The 20,626-nt window shown below is 65.3% G+C and overlaps 2 protein-coding genes and 1 pseudogene across 2 annotated transcripts; 2 read left to right on the top strand and 1 right to left on the bottom strand.

The window, feature by feature from the left end:
• The first annotated feature begins 363 nt into the window (after positions 1–363).
• On the top strand, positions 364–11,363 carry LOC142025788 (methyl-CpG-binding domain protein 1-like). The gene is given in 18 exon segments (XM_075018469.1): positions 364–480; positions 1,399–1,527; positions 2,162–2,276; positions 2,902–3,158; positions 3,340–3,425; positions 4,315–4,355; positions 4,469–4,606; positions 5,989–6,123; positions 6,223–6,276; positions 6,361–6,432; positions 6,527–6,604; positions 8,123–8,287; positions 9,709–9,737; positions 9,822–9,912; positions 10,043–10,129; positions 10,228–10,308; positions 10,802–11,054; positions 11,057–11,363. Coding segments are annotated over 17 exon segments (1,998 nt in total). The 5' UTR covers positions 364–480; positions 1,399–1,417; the 3' UTR covers positions 11,263–11,363.
• Positions 11,364–12,494: 1,131 nt separating this feature from the next.
• Positions 12,495–15,192, bottom strand: ABT1 (activator of basal transcription 1). Its single transcript, XM_075018636.1, is given in 5 exon segments — positions 12,495–12,671; positions 12,673–12,882; positions 13,698–13,873; positions 14,408–14,668; positions 15,167–15,192. Coding segments are annotated over 4 exon segments (753 nt in total). The 5' UTR covers positions 14,664–14,668; positions 15,167–15,192; the 3' UTR covers positions 12,495–12,560.
• Positions 15,193–16,980: 1,788 nt separating this feature from the next.
• LOC142025789 (metabotropic glutamate receptor 6-like) overlaps positions 16,981–20,626 on the top strand; it is a 17,534-nt pseudogene continuing 13,888 nt past the window's right edge.

A 20,626-nucleotide genomic window follows, 5' to 3' on the forward strand; every position in this document is an offset into this window, starting at 1 on the left:
GATAGGAACGCTGGGAGCTCATTAGCATATCCACGCCTTTCTTCGCCGAGCCCCGCCCCTTCCCGCGGCGCGTACTCCCGCGGGGGTGGGGAGGCGGTGCCCCGCCGCCACGTGGTCCAGCCTCATTTGCATGGCCCCGCCCACCGCCTGCGCGCGCGCGGCGCCGGAGCGAGGCGAGGCGGCCCGGGGGGAGGGGGGGGGGCCGCCGGCGTCAGGTGACGTCCCCGCAGATCACGTGTTCCACCCCCTCCTCCGCGTCGCCGAGGCCCACACGCTCCCCCCCCCTCCTTCTTCCCCATTGGCCGCCGTCGCCTCACGTGACCCCCACCCCTCCTCTCCCTTTCTCCTTCCCCTCCCCTTCCCGCGCGGGCCCTTCCGCTTCCGGCGCGTGGCCCCGCCCCGCCCCTCCCCTCGCGGCCGTGCCCTCGCGCCGGCGGCGGCCGTTGCTGCGCCACGAGCGGGAGCGACATGGCCGGGCCGGTACCGGGGGGAGGGGGGGGTCAGGGAGGGGGGGGCGGGGGAGACGAGGGGGGCGGGAGGGGAAAGGGGCAGTTAGGGAGGGGGGAGGGGCGGGTGTTTGGGAGGGGGCGGGGGCGGTTTTGTGAGGGGTTTGGGGGGGGTTGGGAGGGGGGTGTGAGGGGTTTGGGGGGGTTTTGTGAGGGAAAAGGGGGGTTTTGTGAGGGAAAAGGGGGGTTGTGAGGGGTTTGGGGGGTTTTGTGAGGGGTTTGGGGGGGTTTTATGAGGGAAAAGGGGGGTTGTGAGGGGTTTGGGGGGGGTTGTGAGGGGTTTGGGGGGTTTTGTGAGGGAGAGCGGGGGCTTTGTGAGGGGTTCGGGGGGTTTTGTGAGGGAGAGGAGACGGTTTGTGAGGGGGAGGGACAGTTGGGGGGGGTCGTGAAGGGGGAGGGGCGGTTTTGGGGGGGGTGTTTGTGTGGGGGAGGGGGGGTTGGGGGAGTTTGTGAGGGGGGAGGAGTAATTTTTGAGGGGGAGGGGCAGTTTGGGGGGTTTGGGGGGGGGGCAGTTTTGGGGGTGCCCTGTGTGGGGAAGGGGCGGGTTTGTGAGAGGGAGGGGGTGCGTGTGGGGGAGGGGCAGGCGGGGGGGGGGGCTGTTAGTGTGGGGGAGGGGCTGTGTTTGGGGGGTCACGGAGGGGGGAGGAGCTGCGCAGCGGCGGGAGGAGGGGGGCGTGGCCTGGTCGTGTTTGGGGGCGCGGCCGGGGGGGAGGGGGCGGGGCTTCCGCACCACCTGCGTGGGGCGGAGCTGTGGGTACAGGGGGGTGGGGCTTCAGGCATGCGGGGCGGAGCCAGGGGAAGGGGGCGGGGCTTCAGGCACTGCCTACATCCCTTGGGGGGGTATTTTGGGGGGCCGGGGGGGGGGGTGCTGACCCTCCCCCCCTCCCTGCAGTAGCCCCCCTCCGGGCAGTATGGCGGAGGGCTGGGTGGAGTGCCCCGCCCTGGGGCCTGGCTGGAAACGGCGGGAAGCTTTCCGAAAATCCGGAGCCACCTGTGGCCGCACCGACACCTACTACAAGAGGTACCGTTCCCCCCCCCCCGCACGCTTGGGTGCCCCCCTCCCCCATTTTCACTCCCTCCCCCACAAAAAGGACCATGAAACACCCCTTCCCCTCTCCTTTAAAGCTGCTTCTGGAGGTGGAACTAGCTCTAGCTCCACTCCTTCCAGTCCAGACCCTGCCCTTCTTGGGGTTAAGCCCCACCTCCTGCCAGTTTTGGGGCTGCCCTCTAAGCTTGGACCCCCCCGGGTGGTTTGACAGCCCCCTGCCCCCCCCCAGCATCATATTCCCCTCCACCAAGCTATTTTGGGGTCTCCCCACTTCCAGGTCCCCCCTTGCTCACTTTCCAGCAGAGCCCCCCCCTGACTTTTGCCTGTTTCAAGCTTCTTCCTCTCCTTACCCTAATATCAGTTTCAAGCCCCCCCTGGCCACTTTGGGGTCCCCTGGGATCTATCACACCCCCCCAGATTTTGGGGGACACACCCCATGCCTTGATTTCACACCATACCCCCCCCCCATTTTTGTGCCTCGTCTTGCTTCCCCTTGGTTTTCGGGGTCCCCCTCATGTGTGAGCGACACCCCCCCCCACGGGTTTGGGGAACCCTTGTGGGGTTTTGGGGAACCCCCCCCGATTTTGGGGACCCCCCCACCCCACAGCCCCACGGGGGAGAAGTTCCGCAGCAAGATCGAGCTGAGTCGGTTCCTGGGGCCCAGCCGCGACCTCGGCAACTTTGACTTCAAGCACGGGCTGGAGCTCTCCGGCCCCCCCAAGGTACGAGGGGGGTCCCCCAAAACTGGGGGGGGGGTGTGTCAGAAATCAGAACATCCTAAAAAAAAAAGCTAGAGGGAGAACATTAAACTTCCTTTAGAGCAGCAGAGGTAGTGGGGAGGGGACCCCCAAATCTGAGGGGCGGGCCAAAAATCAGGGGACCTGAACCCCCCCCCGGGGCGGGGGGAAGCCAGAACCTGGAGCAGCATGGGGGTGGGTAGGAGGATTTGGGGGGGGCACCCCGAAATTAGAGGGTACCCCAAAACTTGGGGGGGGCTGGGGATTATGGGAGATGACCCCAGATTGGGGAGGGGCAGCTGGAGTTGGGGGGGGCCTAATTAAGTGAGGGGGGGCAGATTAAGGGAGGAGCAAATTGAGAGGAGATACCCAAAATGGGGGGGGCATCCCCAAAATGGAAAAGAGGAATGAGGAAGCTCCAGATACGGGGCGGCCCTAAATATGCGGGGGGGGGAGGGATGAGGAGATTCTGAATTGGAGGAGTGGGGGTCCCCAAGTTTAAGGGTGGCATAATTGGGGGGCGACATCGAAGTGGGGGGCAAAAGGGGAGTCCCCAAAATGTTGCCCCAACCCCCCATGACACCCTGTTTTTTCTCTCCCCCCACCCCAGGCCAGGAAGGGCCCCAAATGGCGCCCGCCTGCCGGGCCCCCCCCGGAGCCCCCCCCGGACCCCCCCCCTGTCCTGGAGGAGCAGGTGGGCGGGGCTGAGCCTGAGGAGACTCCGCCCCCACCGGCTGAGGAGACTCCACCCCCACCGGCTTTGAGCCCGCCTCCTCCTGCTGAAGCTCCGCCCCTGCCGGAGCCCCCCCTCCCTCGGCGGACTCGCAAGCGGCCCCCCCCGGAGCCCCCCCAGGAGGGGGTGGTGGCGTGAGTGCAGGAGGGGCTCCGGGGGTCTTCCTGGATGCTTGGGGGGGGGGGTGGTCCTTGGGGGGGGGTCTTTGGATGCCTTGGGGTGGGGGAGGAGGGTCCTGTGTGCCTTAGAGGGGGTGGGGGTGCCCCGGACACCTGGGTGCCCCCCCTGACGCCTGCGTGCCCCCCCCCCCCGTAGGTGCTGCGCCGCCTGCCAGAGCCTGTTCCCAGGGGTGACGCTGCCCAGTCAGCGGCGGTGCCGCTGGCTCTGCCCCGAGTGCCGCGGTGAGCCTTGCTCCTTCTCTTCCTCCTCCTCTGAGCCTCCCTTATTCTCTTTCTCTTCTTTGGAGCCTTGTTCCTACTCTTCCTCAGAGCCCACCTCTCCTTTCTTTGAGCCTTCCTGCCGACTATCATCATCACCCTCGCTCTCTGAGCCCTGCTCCCCCTTTCCATCAACATTGTCAAGCTTTTTTTCTGTTTATCATTCCTCTCTAAGCATTCTTCGTCCCACTATCATCATTTTTCTTCTCTAAAGCTTTTTCATTCCCAGCACTCTTTTCTTTCTCTTTTTCTGAGCCTTCCTTCCCCCACTCTCCTTCTCTGAGCCTTTCTCCCACCATCGTCCTCCTCCCCTGAGTCTTCTTCCCCCCAGCACCTTTGTTCTCCTCCCCTTCTGAGCCTTGTTCCCCCCTCATCCTCCTCAGACCTTTTCTCCCAAGCCATTTCCCCCCCCAGCCCCTTCTTCCTTCTCCTGTTCTGAGCCTTCTTCCCCGCATCCTCCTCCTCTGAGCTTTTCTCCCACCATCATCATCCTTCTCTGAACCTTCTTCCCCCGTAGCCCCTTTGTTCTTCTCTCCTTTTAAGCCTTCCTCTCCCCTCATCCTCCTCTGAATCTCCCCTCCCCCAACCCTTTTTCCCCCCCCAGCACTTTTCTCCTCCCCCTCCTTACCATCCTCCCACCATCCTCCTCCTCCTCTAAGTCTTCTTACTCCCCAGCACTCCTGCTCTGCCCACCCCTTTCCTACTCCCTTTGTTTTCCTCTTGTTTTCTGGGTGCCCCTGGCAGGGGCGAGGGGGAATTGGGGGGGGCGCGGTAAGTCCTGGGGGGGGGTCAGGGTGCCCCCTGACCCCTCCCCCATCTCATTCCCCTCCCCCCTTTCCTTCTCCTCCCCCAGCCCAGCGCCGCGACTTCAACCGAGAGCAACGATTCTTCAAGGTACCCCCCAAAACTGTGTCCCTACCCCCTTTGTTTTGGGGGGGGGGGGGTGGACCCCCCCAACCACTGGGGTCCCTCACCCTCCCCATCCCCTTTCCCCCCCTCCCCCGCAGCGGGTGGGCTGCGGCGCCTGCCAGGCCTGTCGCATCCCCGAGGACTGCGGCATCTGCAGCGCCTGCGCCCGCCCCGCCCCCGCCCCCGCCCGCCCCCCCAAGTGCCTCCTGCGCCGCTGCCTCCGCATCGTCAAGAAGGTACCGCCCCCTCGTCACGCCCCCGTGTCACCCTCGACCCCCCCCGTGTCACCCTCGACCCCCCCCCGTGTCACCCTCGCCCCTCTCCGTATCACCTTCACCCCCCGCGTCACTCTCCTCCCCCTCTGTGTCACCCCCCTCTGTGTCACCCCACCCCCCCGGGTGTTACTGGCACTGTCACCCCCAGTGTCACTGTCACACCCCCCCTGTATCACTGCCACCCCCCCCCACCATGTCACTGTCACCCCGCCGCCGGTGTCACCGTCACCAAGCCCCAGCTGGTGGCAGGGGTGACAAGATGGCCACTGGGTGTTGTCACCCCCCCCAGCATGTTGTCACCCCCCCGAGGTGGTTGTCACCCGTCCCCACAAGGTGTTGTCACCCAACATAGAGTGTTGTCACCCCCCCCCAGGGTGTCATCACTCACCCTGTGGCTGTTGTCACCCTGACTTGGTGGTGGCAGCGTCACTGTCACCCCCCCAATGCCTGTTGTCAGTCACCCCCCCATGGCTGTTGTCACCCCCCCATGGCCATTATCACCCCCCCCCCATGACAACACCGTCACCCCGTGTTGTGCCCTGCCCGTCCACGCGTGTGACCCCGTGTCACGGCGTGTGGCACCTGCCCCCCCCCCCCCCCAAGGGTGCGTTTCAGGGCGCGTGGACGCATGTTGACCTGTGTTACCCTGTGTTCTCCCAGCGTCTGGGTTGTGACAGGTCCCTGTCACCCCCCTGTCCCCCCAACCCCCCCGAATGATGCATGTGGAGGCATGTTGATGCGTGTTAACCCATGTTATCCCATGTTATCTTGTGTTTCTCCCCCCAGGGCCTGGGTTATGGGTCCTGCTTCCCCCCCGTCACCCCCGTGTTCCCCCATACCTGTGTCTGAGGCTGCATGTTATCCCATGTTGTCCCATGTTATCCCGTGTTCTGGCTCACAGGGCCTGGGCTGCAGCTCCTGCCCGGGCTGCCTGTCCCCCCGTGTCCCCATACCCATGTCCGAACCTGCATGTTAACCCATGTTAACCCATTTTTAACCCATGTTAACTCATATTAAGCCATGCTAACCCATTGTTGAACCATTTTTAACCCTTGATAACCTATTTTTAACTCGTGTTAACCTATGTTGGCCCATTTTTAACCCGTGTCAACCCATTTTTATGGCATGTTATCCTGCGTTCTGTCCCGCAGAGCCTGGGCTGCCTGTCCCCCCCGTGTCCGCCAAACCCGTGTCTGAAGCTTCACATTAACCTACATTAACCCACATTAACCCATTTTTAACCCACGTTAACCGCTGTTAACCCATTTCTAGTCCACGTTAAGCCACTTTTAAACCATTTTTAAGCCGCGTTAAGCCACGTTATCCCGTGTTCCCTCCCGCAGGGCCTGGGCTGCGGCTCCTGCCCGGGCTGCCTGACCACCGAGGACTGCGGCAGCTGCTGCATCTGCCTGCGCCGCCTCAAACCCGGCCTCAAGCGCCAGTGGCGCTGCCTGCGCCGCCGCTGCCTGCGCCCCAAGGTGGGGACACCCCCGTGTCGTCGTCCCCCCCCCCCGCCACCGTGTCGCCCACCCTCTCCCTGACTCCCCCTTTTCACACCCCCCTCCGTGTCCCCGCAGAGGTCGGGGGCGGCCAAGAAGACGACGACTTACGGCACCCGGAAGGTGACGGTGGTGAGCAACCCCCCCCCCAAATCCTGGGTCCCTTGGGTGGGGGGGGGGGCCCTAGATGTCTGGGTGCCTCCCCCTCACCCCCAGAATCCCCCCTCCCAGAAATGGAAGCCCCCCTTGGAGCGGGAGCCCAGCGCCGCTCCCAGCACCAGGCACAGGGTGAGTGTGAACCCCCCCCCACCTCCCATGTCACCCAGATGTCTGGGTGTGCCCCCCCCCCCGCCACCATCATCATCTTCATCCTCATCCTCAGAAGCAGCTGAACAAGGTGAAGGAGAAGAAAAGACCGGGGAGACCCCCCAAGCACCCCGGAGCTCGCAGTGGGGGGCCGGTGAGTACCTGACACGTGGGTTCCCCCCCCCCCCGCCCCCCCCAAACTCTTGGGTCCCCCCCCCACACTCTTCAGACCCTCCAAAATCTTGGGACCACCCCGAATACCTGGGACCCCCCCCCCCAGACACCTGGGACCCCCCCAAACTCCTGGGACCCCTCCACATTCTTGGGTCTCCCCCCCCCTTGCCTGGTGCAACTATTAGGTGCTGGGGGGGGGGGCCGTAATGCTCCTAATAGTGGGGTACACTACCGTAATATTGTTAATAGCTGCTCCAGCACCAAATATTGGGGTTCAGGTAGGGGAATAGTGAAGTGCAGGTACCAAAATGTTCCTAAGACTGGGGCCTGGGTACCGTAATGCTACTCATAGATGCTCCAGGGTCGATATCGGGGTCCAAGTTCCCCTAACAGTGGGGTGCAGGTACTGTGGCACCCCTAAATAGTGGGGTCTACTTACCGTAACGTCCCTAATAGCTGCCCCAGCCTTCATCTTGGGGCTCAAGCTACTGTAATAGCAGGGTTCAGCTGCCGCAATGCTCCTAATAGCTGCTCCCGCCTTAATTTTGGGGCTCAGGCTGCTTTAATATTGGGGTTTGGGTACTGTAATGTTCCTAGTAGTGGGGCTCAGGTATCGTAATACCCCTAAAACTGCGGCCGGGTTACCAAAACACTCCTAATGGCTGTGCCACAGCAAATATCGGGGTTCCAGCTACCCTAATAGTGGGGTTCAGGTACCGTAATATTTATAATAGTGGGGTTCAGGCACTGTAACCCCGCTAAAACTGGGGCTGGGTTACCACAACACCCCTAATAGCTGCTCCATGGCAAATACCGGGGTCCCAGCTACCCTAATAGTGGGGTTCAGGTACCGTAATGTTCTTAATAGTGAGGTTCAAGTACTGTAGCACTCCTAATAGTGGGGTCCGGTTACTGTAATGCCTCTAATAGCTGCTCCAGCCTGAATACCAGGGTCCAAGCCACTATAATAGTGGGGTTCAGGTACTGTAGCACCCCTAAAACTGGGGCTGAGTTACCACAACACCCCTAATAGCTGCTCCATGGCAAATATTGGGGTTCTAGCTATCCTAATAGTGGGGTTCAGGTACCACAGTGTTCTTAATAGTGAGGTTCAGGTACCGTAGTACTTCTAATAGTGGGGTCCAGTTACTGTAATGCCCCCAATAGCTGCTCCAGCCTGAATACCAGGGTCCAAGCTACTGTAATAGTGGGGTTCAGGTACCGTAACGCCCCAAATATTGGGGTTCAATTACCGTAATGCCCCTAATAGCTGCACCAGCCTTAATAACCGGCTTCAGCCTAACTCGCCGCTGGCGCCCAGCTCCCGTAATGCCCCTAACACCGCTTCCCGCTACCGTAACGCTCCTAATAGCTGCTCACGCACTAACCCCACTGCCCAGCCGGGCCCTTGAGGTGGGAAAGGGAGGGGGGTGGGGCGGTTAGTTGGAGGGGGGTTTTTTTTTTGGGGGGGGGGGTGACCCCCGCTTTCTGCCATCAGCGGGGGGCGCGGAGCCGGGGCAGCCGGCGGTGCGGGGCCTGCGAGGCCTGCCTGCGCCCGGCCGACTGCGGCCGCTGCGACTTCTGCCGGGACAAGCCTAAGTTCGGGGGGCAGAACCTCAAGCGCCAGAAGTGCCGCTGGAGGCAGTGCCTGCGCTGCGCCATGGTGGGTGACCCCCCCCTCCTCGCCCCACTCTCCCCCCCCTACCCCGCTCCCAGTAACTCCCAGTATCTTCCCAGTAAGCCCCAGCCATTCCCTTTGCTCCATTTCCCAGCAAACCCAACGACTTCCGCCGGGGAAACTGAGGCACGTTCAAGGCTGGGGGGGGGGGGCCTCTCACCTGCCCACCCCTAGCGCTGGGTGGGGCCCATTTTGGACCAGTATGGACCAGTTTGGGGAGGGTTGTGGAGGGAGGGGGGGTATTGTTTGGCACCCAGGTGCTGCCCGGACGCCTGGGTCCCCTTTTTTTTGGGGTGGGGTCACCCGGACGCCTGGGTCCTCTCTGCATTGCTTGGCTTTGGGGGGTGGGGGCTTGCCCAGACACCTGGGTCCCTTTTTTGTTGGGGGGGGGGGAAGGGGGGGCCCCTGGGACGCCTGGGGTGGGGGGGGTTGTTCCTGCATCTTTCTCCCTCCCCCTCCAAATCCATATCCCCCTTCCCCCCCCCCCCAAAATCGGGGTGTCATCCCGCCCCCGTCCCCGCTGAGGTCTCTCTCCCGGCGCAGAGGGCGGCTGCTGCCGGCGCGGGGGGGTCCGGGGGGGCCCCCGTGGAGCGGCCACCCCCTCCCCCCCTCCAGGCCCCGCCGCCGCCGCCCCCCCCCGACCCCCCCGCGCCGCCGCCCGGAGCCGCCGCCCGCCCCGCCCCCCCCGCAAGGTAACGGGACCCCCCCCTTTTTCCCACCGAGGGGGGACACCCCACAAAATACTCCCTTACGGGACCCTCACACACACCTCCCCAAAACCCCGGGGTCCCCCCACTCTCACCAAGGTCCCCCCTCCAGATATATGGGTCCCCCCAAATTTGGACCCCCCCAAATTGGGGACCGCCCCCCAAATTTGCCCCTCATACCCCATAGAGCCCCCCCCCCCAATGTATGGGACACCCCCCCACCCCCCAAATTTGGGGACCTCCCCCTTGCTGTGCTTGCTCTGCTGCTCTGCTCTGCGCTGCCTCCGACACCCCCCCCCCTTCTTCAGGGGACCCAGGCGTCCGTGTGCCCCCCCCCTCGGGGGGGGGGGGAAGGGTGGGGTGGGGGTGCTTTTGGGGGGGGACGCCCGGACGCCTGGGTCCCCCCCCACCCCCAAGGCTTGTGTGTGCCTCAGTTTCCCTTTGGGGGCGGGGGGGGGCATCACTCCCCGGATGCCTGGGTCCCTTGTTTGGGGTGGGGGGTGGGGGGGGTCCCTTCCTGAATGCCTGAGTGCCCAGTTTAATTGGGGGGGGGGGCGGGGTGGTCCCCTGGACGTGGGGGTTCTTGACGTGCCCCCCCCCCCCCTCCCCCCCTCAGGACAAGGAGCACCCAGCAGGGGGGGCTGAGAAGGGTCCTGGACCCCCCCGGGGGAACCCCCTTACGCCTGTCCCCCCTTAAAGAAGAGCCGGGACCCCTTCCCCACCTGGAGGTAAGACCCTCCCCCACCTCAGACACCCAGCTCCTCCCCTCCCCCCGCCTCTGCTAACAGCCCCCCCCCCCTTCTTGCCCCCCCCCCCCCCCAGGACCCCCCGGCTGGGCCTTCTCATCGCCTCAGCCCCCCGCCTCAAACCGACCCCCCAGAGCCCAGCGTCATCCCCGGACCGGTAAGAAAAAGAATTCGGGAGTTGACCTTGGAGCACCCTCCCCACCCCAGATACCTGGGGGGGGGGGGGTGGGGGGGCCTCCATCCATCCCCTCCCCCCCCAAATTAACCCTTCCCCCCCCCCACCTCAGCCCCCTCCAGGAGATTTGGGGGTCTTGATTGCCGCAACCCCCCGGGTGAAGCAGGAGCAGCCGCAGCCCAGTGCCTCACTGGTGCCGGTAAGTGGGGGGGGGGACGGGACTGGGGGGGGGGGCTCCCCTCCCCCAGACGCCTGGGTTCACACTCAACCCCCCCCATTTATTTTTGGCACCCATAGGTGCCCCCCCGGCTTCCCCCTGCCCAACTGGTGGTACTGGATGAGAGCGAGGAAGAGGAGGAGGAAAGGGGCAGCCGAGTGGTGAGGGGGGGCGGGGGGGGACAAATGCTTGGGTCCCTTGGGTTTTATTTTTGGGGGGGGGGGGGTGGGGGGTGGTCCTCAAAGAATTTGGGGTCCTGGGGAATTGGGGGGGGGGGCTGCAGGGGAGGGGATTGGAGGCTCTGAGGGTTGGAGGGGGGCTCTGAGGATTTTGGGGGGGTCCTAGGGGTTTGGGGGGGTTGTGGGGGGGCTCTTGAGGGTTTGGGGGGGGGGAGCCCTTTAGTGGGGCTTTGAGGGTTCAGGGGGGGCCTGGGGGGCTTTGGGAGGGTTCGGGGGGGGTCTTGGGGGCCTCTAAGGGTTTGGGGGGGGCCTGGGGGTCTCTAAGGGTTTGGAGGAGTCCTGGGGGGCTCTGAGGGTTTGGGGGGGGTCTTGGGGGTGTTACAAGGTGACTGGGGGGTGGGGTGTTTGTGGGGCTCTGGAAGCGCCCCTCCCCCCTTCCTTACCCCCCCCTTTTTCTTTTTCTCCCCCCCCCCAGCCCCTCCCCCTCCCCCCCGCCCCCCCCTGTTGGCCCGACGCTTTTTTAGCGGAATTAGCCGAAATCCCCCTCCCGGCTCATTGGGGGGTGGTGGGGGGGGACGAAGGGGCTTCCCCTCCCCCCTCCCCTACCGCCAGCACCCCCGGCCTCCGCCTGGTCCAACGCTCCCCCCGCTCGCCCATGGCCGCCACCGTCGTCCTCTTGGCCCCCGGTTTGGCTTTTCGAGTTTTGGTGGCTCGAAGGCGACCCGTCCCCCCGGGCACGAAGTTTTAACTCGACGGCCCCCCCGGCTTCGTTCCGTCGATGACCTCGTCGAACTCCTTTGTGACCTCGAAGCGTATCGACCCTGTCCCGGCCCCCCCGGCGAAGCCCCCCGACCTCCCGCACCCCGATGTCAGGTTCTAGTACCGGGGGGGAGGTGTTGTCGCCCCTGTTTGCTCCTGGGGGGGGGAGGAGACTGAAAGGGGGGGGCCCTAAAGGTGGGGTTTTTTTGGGGGGGGACGGGGGGACGTGCTAAATTTGGCAGGCGGAGGGGGGGGCGGCCTAAAAGTGAGGGGGAACTAAAAGTGGGGGGAGCTGGAGTTGGGGGGGCTTAAATGGGGGGAGGACTAAAAGGGGGGAATTATATTGGGGGGGGGGGAACCAAAATGAAAGGGAACTGGAGTTGGGGGGGGCTAAATGAGGAGAGGACTAAAGGGGGGGACCAGTGGGTGGGGGGGGACCAAAGTGAGGGGGAACTGGAGTTGGGGGAGGGGTAAATGGGGGGGGGGGATTAAAAGTGGGGGGAACCAAAGTGAGGAGTAATTAAAATGGGGGGAGTAAGGGGGGGGCACTGGGGGCTGGGGGGAACTAAAGTTGGGGGAACAGGTTGTGGGGGGAGGTTTTGGGGCGTTGCACAGGTGAGGGGGGGAGCACCCAGAGTTTTGGGGACCCCCCCCAGCACTGCAAAATTGGCAGTTGAGGGGACACCCCCCCCCCCGCTGACATCCCAAAATTAAGGGGTTCCCCCCTTTTTTTGGCACAGTCCTCCCCCACCCCCCCAATTCGGTTTCCCAGGGATTTTGGGGTGCCCCCCCAATAGCACAGACCCCCCCCCCTTTCGACCCCAGCACCCCCTTTATGGGGGGAGGGGCTGTCAGCACCCATCAGGTCTAGGGGGGTCCCCCTCCCCCCACTGGCCCCTCCCCCACCCTCAGAGCTTCTATTTTTGACACTGGAACCGCCCCCCCGCCACCCCCCCCCCCGCAAAATGGGGTGCGGCCCCTTTAAGAACCTCCCCCCCTTCCTTCCAAGTTAGGCCCCGCCCACACGCTGCGCAGCCCCGCCCCATGTCTTCCGCTCCCCTCCCCCCACCGAGGGGTGGAGCCTGCTGCGGCCCCGCCCCCCCTCTTTAACTACTTCGGTTTTTGGGGTTGAAAAAACGGGAATTTGGGGAAAATAATTTTGGGCAAAAAAGCAGGGGGGAGGCACGGACGAAACGGGTCATGCGGGAGGGGGCGGGGCGAAGCACGCCCCGCCCCCTCGAGGCCACACCCACCCTTTTTACTCCGCCCCCTGCCACCTTCAGGGAGATTTGCGCTGAAGCCATAACCCCGCCCACCCCCCCTTGGCCACGCCCCCTTCCCCTATGGCCATGCCCCACTCCTCTAGCTCCGCCCCCCCTCCCGTCGGCAGAATTTAAAGAGACCGCGAGGAACTTATTTTTTTTAATGTAATAAAAGTTTTAAGGAGAAAAATGGAAAGTTGGGGGGTGGGGGCCTCACCCCCCCCCACCCCCAAAAACCTTCTCCAGCAACCGCCGGGGGGGCGCGTTCGGGGGGGGCCGCCTTTTGCGTCCCCAAATCTCTTCCTCGGTGGCTCGTTGGGCGAAGCGCCGGGGGCGGGGGCTGGGCGGGGGGGTCTCGGCCGGCGGGGGGAGGGGCGGCATCCCCCCTGGGTGCCGGGGGGGGGTCTCGGCGGGCGGCGAAGAAGCCCCCCTCCCGTTTCGCCTGAGCCACTTCGGCCCGAAGGCGCTGAGCTCGCACTTGCCGTTCGTAGCTGAGGCGTTCGCTCAGGTGGGGCCAGCGGAAACCGGGGAGGTACTGGGGGGGGGGCGGGGGGGGGGGGTGTTAAGACACCCCCCCCCCAAAACCCTCCTGTACCCCCCCGGTGTGGTTTGGGGGGAGTAGGGAGCCGGCCCCCCCCCCGGCACCACTCAATGGGGTCGAGGTTTTAACGAGGGGATTCAAGTGTCTGGGAAGGTCTCAAAGTGCCCCCCCCCTTAAAAAAAGGGGACACCCCCCCAAAAAGGGGGACCTCAAGACCTGCCCCTCCCCCTAAAAAGGACCCCAAAACCCTCCCCAAAAAGGGGGACCACAAGACCTGCCCCTCCCCCTAAAAAGGACCCCAAGACCTGCCCCTCCCCCCTAAAAAGGACCCCAAAGACCCCCCCCCAAAAAGGGGGACCGCAAAACCTGCCCCTCCCCCTAAAAAGGACCCCAAAGAGCCCCCCCAAAAAGGGGGACCCCAAGACCTGCCCCTCCCCCCTAAAAAGGACCCCAAAACCCTCCCCAAAAAGGGGGACCCCAAGACCTGCCCCTCTCCCTAAAAAGGACCCCAAAGACCCCCCCCAAAAAGGGGGACCCCAAGACCTGCCCCTCCCCCCTAAAAAGGACCCCAAACCCCTCCCCCAGAAGGGCACCCACATATCCAGGACCCCCCACACCCACAAAAGTGACCCCCCAAGACACCCCTCCCCCCCAAAAAAGGCACCCATGCATCCAGGACCCCCCCCAGAAAGTGCTACAATCACCTACCCCCCCCCCAAAAAGGAACCCCAAGACACCTCCCCCCACCCAAAAAATCAGACCCAGGTATCTGGGACCCCCCCCCCAAAAATGCCCCTCGCCCCCCCCACCTTGAGGCTCCAGCAGTGATGGCGGAAGGGGCTGCGGGGGCGGGGGGTCATGGGGGTCCCGTGCAGGAGGGCGGCCGCTCGTTTGGCCGCTCGTTTGTCCCGAAATTCCACCCAACCCTCGACGAAGGAACCGGCCGAAGGCCCCGGGCGCTGCCTCCTCTTCCTCACTCTTCCGCCTGGGGAGGGGGGAGCACCCGTGGGTGCTGGTTAGGCACCCCACCCCCACCGGGGGGGGGGGGCTCTGACCCCTATAGGGGCTCTAGGGGCCACCCTGACCCCCCACCCATGGGTGTTGGCTGGTGGGGGGGCTCTGACCCCCCCATTCCTGGACCTATAGGGACTCTAGGGACCACCCTGACCCCCCACCCATGGGTGTTGGCTGGTGGGGGGGCTCTGACCCCCCCATTGCTGGACCTATAGGGGCTCTAGGGACCACCCTGACCCCCCACCCATGGGTGTTGGCTGGTGGGGGGGCTCTGACCCCCCCATTCCTGGACCTATAGGAGCTCTATGGGGCACCCTGACCCCCACCCCGATCCCTTTGGCCCCCCCCCCCCCTCCCAGCAGCACCCCGACGCCCACCCACATGTGCTCACCCCACTATCGGCAGAAGATGCGCCCCAATTCAGAGGAGTGTTGGGGGGGTCCCCCTGACCCCCACCCTGGGCCCCCCCCCCCGTGACACCCCCCCCCCCCCCACGGGTGCTCACCTCGGGGTTGCAGGAAGATGCGCCCCAACTCCCCGTGGGTCCCCAGCAGCGCCCGAGCGTGGCGGGGGCCAAAGCCCGGGGGGAGGAAGGAGAGGTAGAGCACCCCCGGCACCACCCGTTTCGGGGGGCACCCGACCTCAGAGGGGGGGGGCTGGGTGCTTTCCTCCTCCCCCGCTTCTTCCTCCTCCTCTGGTTCTTCCTCCTCCTCTTTTTCCTCCTCCTCTTCCTCGGGGGGGACTCGCTCACCTGCGGCCATCGCCCCTGCCATGGGGAGGAGGGGGTTAATGGGGGGGGGCACCCAGAGACCCCCCCCAGCCCCCATAGGGTGCCCCTGCACCCCAACACCCCTCCAGGGCCCCCCCCAAACCCCCCAGTCCCCCTTGAAACCCCCTATAGGGCCCCCCTGGACCCCCCCAGGGTCCCCCCCAAACCCCCCAGTCCCCCCTGAAACCCCCTATAGGGCCCCCCAGGGCCCCCCCCAAGGGGCTCCTACACCCCAAAACCGCCCCAGGGCCCCCCCCAACCCACCCATAGGGCCCCCCTGGACCCCCCCAGGGGCTCCTACACCCCAAAACCGCTCCAGGGCCCCCCCCCAACCCACCCATAGGGCCCCCCTGGACCCCCCAGTCCCCCCATTACCCCCACTGGGGGCTCCCCCCCCCCAGGGGATCCCCCACACCACTAAGACCCCCCCCTAAACCCCCTCCCCCCCCCCGGGACCCCCAAATTTCCCCCCTCCGGCCCCCGCCGATTCCGCACCCTGAGAGCACCACCGGCCTGTGTCGTAAAATGACAGGAAAGCCGTAAAGCGCCGTCGAGAGGGGACGGGCGCTGTCGCGAAAAAGCCGGAAAGCGCGGCGGAGGAGTGGGTGGGCGGGGCGGCGGAGCCGGCGGGGGCGTGGTTTGAGAGGCGGGGGCGTGGTTAGGGGTTTTGGGCGGGAAGGGCGCGCGGCGGCGTTTGGGCGGGAAGGGCGCGCGGCGGCGCCGTTTAACGGTCGTTAACGGTCGCTTCACGGTCGCGGCCGGCGGCGGCGGCTCTTCAGGCTTCGTTTCCCTCAGGCTTGTCTCCCCCAAGGGCCCCTCGACCCCCCCCCCGGGTCCCCTCAGCCCCCTCGTAGCCCCCCCATTGTCCCCCTCAGCCCCAGATGTCCCCTTCGGCCCCCCCCCAATGTCCCCTCAGCGCCCCCATAGCCCCCCCATGTCCCTTCAGCCCCAGATGTCCCCTTTAGCCCTCCCCAAATGTCCCCACAGCCCCCCCATATCCCCTCAGCCCCATATGTCCCCTTCGGCCCCCCACAAAATGTCCCCTCAGGCCCCCCAGAGCCCCCCATGTCCCCTCAGCCCTATATGTCCCCTTCGGCCCCCCACAAAATGTCCCCTCAGCCCCCCCATAGCCCCCCTATGTCCCCTCAGCCCCAGATGTCCCCTTTAGCCCCCCAAAAAGTCCCCTCAGCCCCCCCCCATTGTCCCCCTAAGCCCCATATGTCCCTTTTAGCCCCCTCAAAATGTCCCTTCAGCCCCCCCCAAATGTCCCCTCAGCCCCATGGCGGGGGGTCACGGGCCCGGACGCCTGGCTCCCCTGGCTGCAGCCGAGCAGCGGGATTATCCCCCTCCTCCCGCTATCCCCCCAGCGCTAATCTGGCAGCTGGGGGGGGATTAGGGCCCCCCCAATCCCCCCAGGGTGCTCAGCCCCACAGCACCCACCCCACAGCAGCCCCAGCCCCACAGCAGGACCCCCAGGTGGGTTTTTTTGCGGGGGGGGGGGGTGGTGTCCTTAATCCCCCCCCCAAAGTAATTAACAGCAGCTTTAATTGGAGGGGGGTGGCCTAGAGGATCATGGGAGTTTGGTCAAGCTCAGCGGGGGCAGCGGGGGGGGGAACACCCAGATGTCTGGGGTGTGGGGGAGGGGGGGAGCCCCCACCCCCACCCCCGCATTCGCTGCTGGCTCTCAGGGGACCCGGGAGCACCAACGCAGGTGAGCGGGACTTGGCGGGGGGGAAACGACACGACCCCCAGGGACCTGGAACCCCCCAGTCCGCACCCTATGGGGTGCTGTGGGACCCCCAAGTCCCCCCTCACACCCTATAGGGTGCCGAGGACCCCCAAACCCCCATCATAGGTGGGTGCCAGCCCCCCCAGCCCTTGCCCTGTGGGGTGTCACCCTACCCCCTAGGGTGCTATCCTCCCCCCATAGGGTGTCCCCCCACCCCATAGGGTGCTACCCTGCCCCATAGGGTGTCGCCCCCCACCCCATAGGGTGCTACCCTGCCCCATAGGGTGTCACCCACACCCCATAGGGTGCTACCCTGCCCCATAGGGTGTCACCCCACACCATAGGCTGCCCCCTAACTCCCCCCCTTCTCTCCCCCCCCCTCCCCAGCCCCGCCATGCTGCTCCTGCTGACCCTCAGCACCCTGAGCACCCTCTGGCCCCTCGGCTCGGCCCCTCCATCCCCCACCCAACCCCACGCCATCCGCCTGGAAGGTGACCTCACTTTAGGGGGACTTTTCCCCGTCCACGCCCGCGGACCCGCCGGAATTCCATGCGGTCCGGTAAAAAAAGAAAAAGGGATTCATCGGTTGGAAGCCATGCTCTACGCCCTCGATCGCGTCAACGGGGACCCCCGGGTGCTCCCCAACCTCACGTTGGGTGCTCGGATCCTCGACACCTGCTCCCGGGACACCTACGCCCTCGAACAAGCTCTGAGTTTCGTTCGGAGTCTTTTACCCCCCGCGGGGGGGGAAGGAACGTGTCCCGACGGTAGCCCCCCACGAAGACCCCCCCCTGAAAGATTGGTGGGGGTCATCGGCGCTTCCGCCAGCTCCGTTTCCATCATGGTGGCCAACGTTCTGCGGCTCTTCGCGGTGAGTTGGGGACGTTGGGGACATGGGGGGGGCATTGGGGACATTTGGAGGGTGTTGGGGACGTGGGGGGGGGCTTTGGGGGGACACGGGGGACATCTTCATCCCCATCACGGGGGCCAATGTCCTGTGGGACGTTGGGGACATGGGGGGGACAGCTCTGTCCCCATGGTGTCCCTGTCACAGGCCCTCCCTGTGAGTGGGGGGGGGGGGACATGGGGACACCCCGGACACCCGGGTCCCCTTCCAGAACCTTCCCCCCCCCTGCAGGGGGGGGGGTCTTACCCACAATGCCCTGGGGCGGCAGCAAATGGCCCCGGGGGGATTAGAGGGGATTAGGGACACGGGGGGGGCCCGGACGGCTTGTTCCCCCCTGGGTGTGTCCATGTGTCACCCCCCCAGTGCCAGGTCCCCTCCTGCCCCCCCCATGTCCCCAACGTCCTCGATGTCCCCGACGTCCCCCGATCAGCTACGCCTCAACGGTGCCGGAGCTGAGCCCCCACATCCCAACGTCCCCTCGCTCCTTTGTGTCCCCGACATCCCCAACGTCCCCGACATCCCCGATGTCCCGAACATCCCCGACGTCCCCGACGCGTCCCCTCTCGTCCCCAGATCCCGCAGATCAGCTACGCCTCGACGGCGCCGGAGCTGAGCGACCCGGGGCGTTACGAGTACTTCTCGCGGGTGGTGCCCCCCGACTCGTACCAGGCGCAGGCCATGGTGGACGTGGTGCGGGCCCTGGGCTGGAGCTACGTCTCCACCCTCGCCTCCGAGGGCAACTACGGCGAGAGCGGCGTCGAGGCCTTCGTCCAGAGCTCCCGCGAGGCCGGTGAGGCACTGGGAGGCACTGGGAGGCACTGGGAGGCACTGGGAGGCACTGGGAGGGAGGGATCTGCCCTCGTACGTGACAGAAAATTGAGCGGGAGAGGCGGAGATGCCTTGGTTTGAGACTAGGAAGGGAGTGGGGTAGGCTGGGAGGCACTGGGAGAGGAACTGGGAGGCACTGGGATATACTGGAAGGGACTGAGATACGGTGGGAGGGACTGGGATATACTGGGAGGACCGGGAGGGAGGGATCCGCCCTCATATGTGACAGAAACTGTGGTGGGAAAGGGAAAGGTGTTCACATCTTCATGTGAGACCAGGGAGGGACTGGGCCGTACTGGGAGATACTGGGAGGGGCACTGGGCCATACTGGGAGATACTGGGAAGCACTGGGATATACTGGGAGATACTGGGAAGCACTGGGCTATACTGGGAGGGAGGGCTCAGCGGAGGAGTGGGGAAGGTGTTGCCCCCTTCGCCACCACCAGTGCCTAACTGGGGTCTACTGGGTGGTGGTGGAGGTACTGGTCCGTACTGGTTTGTACTGGTGCAGGGGGCCTGTGCATCGCCCAGTCCATCAAGATCCCACGGGAGCCGCGCCCGGGGGAGTTCGCCAAGGTGATTGGGCGCCTGATGGAGACGTCAACCGCCCGCGGTGTCGTCCTCTTCGCCAACGAGGATGACATCCGGTGAGACCAGTATAAACCAGTACGGACCAGTATAAACCAGGAACTGGCCCAGGAACCGCCCCCAGTGCCCCCAGCACAACCCGTAGTGGCTCCACCAGTGTGGGTGACGTCAAATGAGTGGCCGGTAGCCCCCAGTATAGACTGATATAAACCAGTATAGCCCCGTAGCCCCCCCCAGTATAAACCAGTATAGAGCAGGAAGCACCAGCAACTCAGCCGGTCTGCCCCCCCTTCCCTCGCAATAGACCCCCCAGTGCCCTCCCAGTCCCCCCCAGTGCTCCCAGTAACCCCCCCCCCTCCCTCCCGCAGGCGGGTGCTGGAGGCGGCGGCCCTGGCCAACCTCTCGGGTCACTTCTCCTGGGTGGGCTCCGACAGTTGGGGGGCCAAGATGGCGCCAGTGCAGGGGCTGGAGGCGGCCGCCCGCGGCGCCATCACCATCCTCCCCAAGCGCGCCTCCGTCCCCGGTGAGTCCTGGGATCTATGGGGCAGCCCCACGGTGCTATGGGGCAGCCCCACAGCACCCTTGGTGGGGAACGGGACGGGATTTGTTTGGCTCGGGATGGGGGGGGGGGGGCTTTTTGAGGAGGGTCCCGTCACCATCTTGCTTATCGGGCTATGGCGTGCCCCACGGCGTGCCCCACGGCGCCATGGGGTGCCCCCCTGCAGGCTTCGACGAGTACTTCACCTCCCGCTCGCTGGAGAACAACCGCCGCAACCTCTGGTTCCACGAGTTCTGGGAGGACGACTTCAACTGCCGCCTGCCCCACAGCGAGCCCCACGGCGAGCCCCATGGTGGCCCCGGCACACCCATCCGCAAGTGCACAGGTAACCTCCTTCTGCCCCATGGCGTGCCCCACCGTGTGCCCCATTGCACCCCGGGCTCTGCCCCATAGCACCCCACTGTGTGCCCCACAGCACCCCCGGCTGCCCCACGGCGTCTGGCTCCGCCCCATGGCTGCAATGGGGGGCGGTCTGTGCTGAGCTCCATGTGTGGGTCGCTCATGGGAACCTGACCCCTATGTACGAGGCACCCTACATGCCCACACCCCACCTGTGGGGCAGCCATGGGTCCCAGACCCATAAGTGTGGGGCAGAGCCTTCCCACCCAACCCCTCCCCACATCACGGGGCACTCTCATACCTACTCCCCACCCCATGGGGCAACCCTGGGTGCCTTCCCCCCCCCCGTACGATGGGTACCCCTGGGTGCCCCCCAACTTCTGGGGCAGCCGTGGGTCCCTGACCCCCAAGTGTGGGGCAGGCCGGGAGCGGATTGGTCGGGACTCGCCTTACGAGCAGGAGGGGAAGGTGCAGTTTGTCATCGACGCGGTGCTGGCCATGGCCCACGGCCTCCACAGCCTCCTGGGGGAGGCCTGTCCGGGGGGGGGGCTCTGCGCCCGCATGGACCCCCCCGATGGCCGCCGCCTCCTCGCCCACATCCGCCGCGTCGCCTTTAACGGTACTGGGAGGCACTGGGAGGTGTTGGGAGGGGGCTGGGGGACGCTAGGAGGGAGCTGGGGGGTGCTGGGAGGTGGCTGAGGGTGACTGGGGGGGTGCTGGGAGGGACTGGTGGCTTACTGGGAGGAACTGGGAGGCACTGGAGGCCTTACTGGGATATACTGGGAGCACCGGCTTGCACTATAGCGGGGGGAATGCCGGTGCTGGGGGGGAGCGATGTGGAGCCTTACTGCATAGTGGTAGCGGGTGTTACTGGTTTTTACTGGTTTATAGCGGTTTTTAGTGGTATTTTCTTACTGGTTCTTACTGGTGCGCAGGCAGCGCGGGGACGCCGGTGACCTTCAACGAGAACGGGGACGCCCCAGGGCGCTACGACATCTTCCAGTT

The sequence above is a fragment of the Buteo buteo genome, chromosome 30 (genome assembly GCF_964188355.1).
Source record: "Buteo buteo chromosome 30, bButBut1.hap1.1, whole genome shotgun sequence".
In the NCBI taxonomy this organism is placed as follows: Eukaryota; Metazoa; Chordata; class Aves; order Accipitriformes; family Accipitridae; genus Buteo; species Buteo buteo.